Source organism: Budorcas taxicolor, chromosome 15 (genome assembly GCF_023091745.1).
Source record: "Budorcas taxicolor isolate Tak-1 chromosome 15, Takin1.1, whole genome shotgun sequence".
Taxonomy (NCBI): domain Eukaryota; kingdom Metazoa; phylum Chordata; class Mammalia; order Artiodactyla; family Bovidae; genus Budorcas; species Budorcas taxicolor.
The window spans coordinates 46,278,374-46,286,442 of record NC_068924.1 but is presented as its reverse complement, the minus strand read 5'-3'; the positions used below and the strand labels follow the sequence as shown (position 1 = coordinate 46,286,442).

Below are 8,069 nucleotides of genomic sequence, written 5' to 3'. Positions count from 1 at the left end.
ATTATAAATCAACTATACTTGGAAAGAACAAAAATTTAAAAATAAATATGTCTATATGTCATAAGTGAAAAAACATTCCTACCTATACATTCTTTCTAGGTCCATAAAGAGTGGTGTACAGGATGTCGATAGTAGCAGGATATTTGGTAAATTAATTGCATGTCATGTGAGTGTTGTTTATTTACATCAAAAAGGATAATGAGTACAATGGAAATTGAACCACAGTGAAAAATAATGAAGTCAATTCACACAGAGCAGCAGCTTTTTTAAATTTTATATTGGAGCATAGTTGATTGGCAATGTTCTGTTAGTTTCATGTGTAATCTATTCTTTTTCAAATTCCTTCCTATTTAGATTATTACAGAACTGAGAAGGAAATGTTACTGTCATATTAACCCTCTGAAAAACACATGGTATTTTCTCAGTAATATGTTCTTCAAATTTGTCTTGCAATTGTATAAATAACATGATAAACATCACCATAAGGTAACACCTATCCATTTAGAGGCATAATTTTGAATGTCCCTATCTATTAAGCATGTGTAGGATTCCCAGGAGAAGTTCTGAGTGAGTTTATAGGATCAAATGGAATATGTCAAATGTGAATATGCAAACACATATAAACAGGTAAGGATGTACATAAGACCCATATGCAGGAGACAGACTAACTACCAACAGAGCACATGCCAATGTGGGGCTAGGTTCCCAGAGGTCTTTTCTTCAACAGAGAAGGCAAATAATTTCTTCTACCATCTCCCGACTTTCCTGTCTCAGAATGACCTCAACACCCAAAGAGAGCAGCTATGGAGGAGTTCCCAGAGGGCAGAATCTCTGAGGGCCCAAGAGGTATACCTACCCCAGGTATTTGGGAAGTATACAAGGCTCCAATATCAATGGAGTCAGACCCCATGCTTACGTCTTCAGTGAGTCTGCGTGAAGAAAGATATACCAGCATTAACCAGAAGATAGTAAAGACCTATCTCTTCACTGGAGGTCTGTGCTCCCTTCCATTCCTGGGGTGGTACTGCTGAAGTAATCTGAAACCAGGTAGTAGACACTGCTTCCTGTGTCGGGAGAGTAGGTGCAGGTGAAAGCTCTGCCTGGGACCTTGTTCTCTCTTTCGCCCCTCTCATCTAGGAATTTTTTTTTCCTTGGAGGTGATAGAGATGCAGAGGAGGTGAAGTTTGTCCATGGGACATTAACAGCTGGTGGGGAGCTTGAACGCACATCATCTGGACCCCACTCGTGAAAACTGGGAGTATGGACACTGGGCACAAAGTATTCATGCAAAAGTACTGGAATCATGGGGTAGGAGTTAAATTTATTCTATATAACTTCAGAAGGTGAGAACAGAGATCACAATTGGGAGTTAGGGGGGGTATCAGAAAGTAGCCCTTCAGATGTCAGTTCAATCTAAATAATATCTAAAACTACAGCTGCCAAAACAAGAAAATGATGTCCAAAGATCAAAGAGGTATCTGCCACTGGATATTGTTAATAATGTCTGTAACTGCATTTCAGAGACATATCTTACAGGTCTGTCTGAGTTCTGTGGAGTTACATGAATGCTAACAACCTTAACACTTCATGAAACAGGGCTCCCATAGTGTTATCTGTGGCCTCTCCTGCTGCTTGGGAAAAAGTTTGGGTGGTTTCATATCCACTTTAGACTTGGACACTCTACTTTCCCTGCTTCTTCCTACCCCTGGCTGGGACCAGTAAACATTAGCTCCAGGTTCTCAGCCCTAGTGCTCTTACTGGCAAGTTCTAATGGCAAAGTCCGAAAGAGAACAAGAGTAGAAATTAATGCTTCTTTATATTTAAGGCTTAGTGGGTTTTTCAATGTTTCTTGAATGACATATGCATTGAAGAATGCATAGGAACAAATATTCCAGAGAAAATAAAGGTCAGAGAGTGGAAAAAAGAGACAAATAAATCTTGCTTCTTTCTTAGAAATTTCATCCTACTTCTAGAAATAATCATTCCAAATCTCTTGAGGAGAAAAAATAAACCATGCATCTTTCCTCAGGTTCCCCATGGACACTCATGTCTGAATCACCAGTTGTTCCAGTTAGCTGTACCCCCTTAAGGCTATTTCAACAATTTTTCTGTTTCCATGCATGGATTTCTTAATTCTTTAAGGGAGCACTTTGAAATCTCTACCTAAAAAATACTTCCTGAAGATAGTGAGATTTGGGGCTGTGACTTGTAAAACTTATTATAAAACTGTTTCAGAGGAAGAAAGGAGAAAGGATCAGATGAAAAAATCTGAAGAATGGAGGTGGTATTTAGAGGGGACATTTGGAACTGAACAGCCTGGAGTTCTACACTGTGTGGTACAAGCAGAGTTAACAGGACCTCAGTCATTGTCACAATCATATGCTTGTTAGATTTTTCTTTTTGCCTCAGACTTATAAGTGAATGAGTGTATTCTAAGAGAAAGAGGCAGAGAGAGGCAGAGTTGATTGAATGTAGTGCCCAGAACATGTAGAAGGTCCTTACAACTCAACATGTACAGATATGAGAGTTGGACCACAAAGAAGGCTAAGTGCCAAAGAATTGATGCTTTTGAACTTTGTTGCTGGAGAAGACTCTTGAAAGTCCCTTAAACAATAGGTGATCAAAACAGTAAATACTACAGGAAATCAACCCTGAATATTCATTGAGAAAACTGATGCTGAAATTGAAGCTCCAATACTCTGCCACCTGATGCAAAGAGCCAATTCATTGGAAAAGACTCTGATCCTGGGAAGGATTGAGGGCAGGAGGAGGAGGGGGCAACAAAGGATGACATGGTTTGATGGCATCATTGACTCAATGAACATGAGTTTGAGCAAACTCTGAGAGATAGTGAAGGACACGGAAGCCTAGCATGTTACAGTCCATGGCGTCACAAAGAGTCGGACACGACTGAGCTATTAAACAACAACAACACTGGAAGTTATATTTATAAGGATGTACCTCTTAAGGACATCCTATGCTTCCAGTATCTCTCTGATCCTGTGAGCAACTCCATCAGGCAAAGCCTTGAAGTACCAGACAAGATGAACTGAGTAGAAGTGAAGAGTGTGTGGTTATGACATTTTTTTTTTTCAAAAAAGAGAATATGGCTATAGAAATTGTTTTATAATCTTTATTAAATCCTTAGGCATTTGCCACTTAGAGGACAAACTCAGGAAACCAATAACAAGAGTCACAGTATGATACTAATTAAGAACGAAATGGGAGTCCATGAGCAGTGGGAAGCAGGAGTCAGAGTTGCAACGGAAAGGAAAAAGAGGATGCCAGACAGCTGCGAAAGTGCCCTTACGATTAGGGAGAGAGACTGAAAATATGAAAATAATATAGCCAATAAGATATGCATTTCTACCTCACTGTAGTGACACAGGACCCAGCTGTGCATATATTCGACAGCTTTGGATCTGACTTGATTCATCTATATCTAAACCCTAGCAATTAAGCTGCAGAAAAGACACATAATACTGCTGAAACCTTTGTCGATTTGAAAAGGTAAATTACTAAGATAGTCAACTTGACCCGCTTTCTTCAGAGTATGGCCACTATTATATGACATGATATGTGTACACTTCATCCCCAAATTGTTAGTGTCTCTCCTAATGTATTCTGTTAATAGCAAGAGAAAACGAATTGGAAGATCTTTTAATTTTTTCTATGTATCTGGTGGGAAGGTCATGCCTGGCAAACTCCAACTGGACAGGACCATTTTTAAGGGGAAGCAGAGGACCAGGAAGAGCAAAGAGAGGAGTCCTGGGAAGGGACCACCCCTCCGCCCTTCTCTGGAAACCAGCCCTGCTCACTAACAGGGACTCTGGGAGGAGCCAGCTGAGGAGGATTGGAACTGCATTTGGAGACTAGAATTCATAACTGGAAACAAAAACACTATTTGAACCACTACAGAAACAACGGTAGGTTTCTAATAGTATGAAAACACTTTTCATTTCTAGCTTCACAGTTCGATTAAAACACCCTTTACCTTGCCACCCTGCCCCCACTCCAAATGTCCTTCCCCTGTATCAGTTCTGTTTTCAGAACTATTAATTGTATCACGAGTGAAATTTGCTTATATTTCCAAAATGTTGATGAGGTCTGTACATTATCATAGAATTCCTTATTAAGGCCAGAGGGAATCTAGAAAGTATTTGAATCTAAAGCATTAGATTAGGATTAGACAGGAATAGGACTAGCCTAATACTGTGAAGATGGTTATGATTTTGAAAATCAGTCCCCTCCTTCGTAATGTGATAATAATAAAACATATCTCACAGGAGGGTGAAAAATTAAATGAGATGAATCCCTAAATATTTGAGCACATTTCCCAAAAAGTGGTAAGAGTTTAACAGCTAAACAATATGTAATGTTATATTATGTTAGTGAGCCTAGTGAGAAAAAAGAGGGAATTTCATAAACTCCTGATAAAAACTTTCTAAACCCACATGATAACACTCTATATGAGACTGTGTAGACAGATTTAAATGCAATGCTCTAAAGGTCTCCAGAAAATCCTGACTTGTACACATTGTTCCAAGTTACAGACTTCTTTTGACTCTCTGGTCCAATTCCTGGGTTAGGAAAATCTGCTGGAGAAGGGATCGGCTATCCATTCCAGTATTCTTGGGCTTCCCTTGTGGCTCAGCTGGTAAAGAATCCACCTGCAATGTGGGGGACCTGGGTTCAATCCCTGGGCTGGAAAGATACCTTGAAGAAGGGAAAGGCCACCCACTCCAGTATTCTGGCCTGGAGAATTCCGTGGACTATACATACATTCCATGGGCTCGCAAAGAGTTGGACGTGACAGAGCGACTTTCACTTTCACAATTCAAGGAGAGGAGAATCTTAAAATCATTTATCTATAATGTAAATGAGGGTACATCACTTTATTCACAATTCTCTTTCCCCAACCTAGTTCCCATGCCCATTAGTCAGCCCTTTCCTACTCTCTCCTGATAGTTTGCATAAGACCCTGTCGTTGCTTATAGCACTTATTTTCTGTTGTCCCCAGAATGGCTTTAGTTTTCCCTGCTTCAGAGTAGGGATGGTTTCTAATTCAATTCTGTGACCCTAGTATCACACTAGTTACCCTAGTATTTCCATGCCAAGGAGAAACTTTAAATGATGAGACAACAATGGCAACTTTGAACTAGCCTGGAGGAAAGAGGGAATGTATATCTGGATTATTATATCAAAAAAGGGAAATCAGAGATGGAAAGAATCTAAAGGTGAATCTCACCACCTTCACACTAATGCAATCAGAAGAGTCGAGTTTCATCCTGTTTACTATTAGTCAGATTACTATTATTAGAGTGGTATGGAGGGGTAGAGTCGAAGGAAGGCTCAAAAGGGAGGGCATATATGTTTACATAGGGATGATTAATTCTGTTGTACAGTAGAAACTTACACAATATTGTGAAACAACTATACCCCAATAAAACTTTGAAAATAAGCTTTGAACAAATCAAACATTTACAAAGAAATCGTATCATATCCTCTTGTATTGTTTAAAGTAATGTGACTATTCCCAGGAGGGCACAAAAGATGCACATGTAAATTCACTAGGCTTGGATAAATTGCCAGGGTCCACAAGTCCCTTAAGTAAAGCAATTTCTTCTGTTGCAATATATCTTGAATTAGTAACTAATTTTATCCTAAAATTATAGCTCAACAAAAGGAAGCTGCAGAACTATATGACAAAATATGACAACACACCAAAATGGCAGCATCTCCACTGAGTTTTCAGACTTCCTTCTGAACTGTTTTGTCAGGTCCCCCAGCTGGCAGCTCTGGCTATCCCTACCTCTTAGCTTCCTCTTGCTCCTGGCCCTGGGTGCCAACATCACCCTCCTGATCACTATCTGGCTGGAGGCCTCTCTGCATGAGCCCATGTACTACCTGCTCAGCCTGCTCTCTTCGCTGGACACAGTGGTCTCTCTCACTGTCATCCCCAAGGTCCTGGCCATCTTTTGGTTTGACCTCAGGCCCATCAGCTTCTTTGCCTGCTTCTTTCAGATGTTCATCATGAATAGTTTCTTTGCCATGGAGTCCTGCACATTCATGGTCATGGCCTATGACCGCTATGTGGCCATCTGCCATCCATTGAGGTACCCATCCATCATCACTGACCAATTTATAGCCAAGGCAGCCATTTTCATTTTGGCCAGAAGTGTCTTTTTAACACTGCCCATCCCCATTCTCTCAGGACGTCTGCATTATTGTGGGAGAAACGTCATTGAGAACTGCATCTGTGCCAATATGTCTGTGTCCAGGCTCTCCTGTGGTGATATTACCATCAATCGTCTCTACCGATTTGTTTGTGGATGGACTCTGCTGGGATCTGACCTCCTCCTCATCTTCCTCTCCTACACCTTCATACTGAGGGCTGTGCTGAGACTCAAGGCACAGGGAGCTGTGGCCAAGGCCCTAAGCACATGTGGCTCCCACTTCATCCTGATCCTCTTCTTCAGCACCATCCTCCTGGTTTTTGTCTTCACGCTTGTGGTAGAAAAGAAAATGTCCTCTGACGTGCCCATCTTGCTCAATGTCCTCCACCATGTCATCCCTCCAGCCCTCAACCCTATTGTCTATGGGGTGCGAACCCAGGAGATCAAGCAAGGAATCCAGAGATTACTGAAGAAAGGACGGTAACTAGAATAACTGGATCTCTTCTTTCCTAAAATTGGATGGTATTTGCATGGATTATTCAATCAATTATTGAATCAATGAGTGGACTGAAGTTCATATCGATGAATTTTAATCTCAAACTGTGTAAACTGTTTTTGTGTTCCCTTTAATAAAGCTTCAGTCTCATTTAGAGTTCCTCTTTCTCTCACACTTCAAAAGGAATCTCCTTATAAACAATTAAAAATAAGAAAAAAGGAATCTCCTTGACCCACTTGTCTCCTTTTCCCACACTTCTTATCCTATTTTGTCCAAAATACTAAGATTCCTTAAGCAAGTTTTAAAGTGAGAGATTTATGTTCCTGAACAGACAACTGTTAATATATTATACATTTCTTATCTTGGGGATACAACTGCATCTATTTGGTGGGCTGAGTTGTGTAATTTGTAACGTGTTCTTATTCTTATTTCCACTGAAGGAAGTACATTGGAGACTAAGATAGTAGTAGTCATCTCAGTCGCACAGTCGTGTCTGACTCTTCGTGACCATATGGACTGTAGCCCACCAGGCTCCTCTGTCCATGGGATTTGCCAGGCAAGAATCTCTTGGAGTAGGCTGCCATTACCTTCTTTAGGGGAATCTTCCCACCCACAGATTGAAACTGCTTCTCCTGCGTTGCAGGCAGATACTTTACTAGCTGAGCCACCAGGGAAGCCCAAAGATAATAGAAGTTGAAACTTCAACTCTGAATGCTGGAAAGTTACTAATATTCTGTAATTGTCTTTTTCTCTCAACTTTCAATGATAGCACAGGCATTATTCAACTCTCTGTCTCTCTTTTCCTCTCTTCACTTCTTTTCTCTATCAATGTGCATTAGAAAAGGGCAGGTTTTTTTCCCTGAATGCTCCTGTGTGTAACAATTATCATAAAGTTTTAGTAGATTTAAGGGACTATCGAATGTATGACCCAAAGTGTCTGAGCATTGGACACATATCTTTTGGATCCAGGGTTCCATGGTGAATGATATGCAAATACATGGTATGCTAACGAGTTGAAGAATTTAAGCAACATAATATACGATTCAGTAATAATCCTCAAATATACAATAGACTATATGAACGTTATTTCTTGTTAATTTTTAGTTTCTAAGTACACTTGGGTTCTGCAGATTCCATTAGCTATTAAAGTACAAAAATAAATAGAACATTAGAATTGCTTTCAGCCTTCCCTGGTGGCTCAGTCGGTAAAGAAACTGCCTGCAAAGCAGGAGATGTAGGTTCAGTCCCTGGGTCAGGAAGATTGCCTGGAGAAGGAAATGGCAACCCACCCCTGTATTCTTGCCTGGGAAATCCCATGGACAGAGGAGCCTGGCAGGCTGCAGTCCTTGGGGTTGCAAGAGTTGGACACAAATGAGCCACTAAACCACTGCCACCAG

General features: G+C 40.6%; 1 protein-coding gene across 1 annotated transcript; it reads left to right on the top strand.

The window, feature by feature from the left end:
• Nucleotides 1–5,712: 5,712 nt before the first annotated feature.
• On the top strand, nt 5,713–6,660 carry LOC128060495 (olfactory receptor 56A3-like). The gene has a single exon (XM_052652899.1). The coding sequence runs from the start codon at nt 5,713–5,715 to the stop codon at nt 6,658–6,660; it is 948 nt and encodes a 315-aa protein (XP_052508859.1).
• Nucleotides 6,661–8,069: the final 1,409 nt, after the last annotated feature.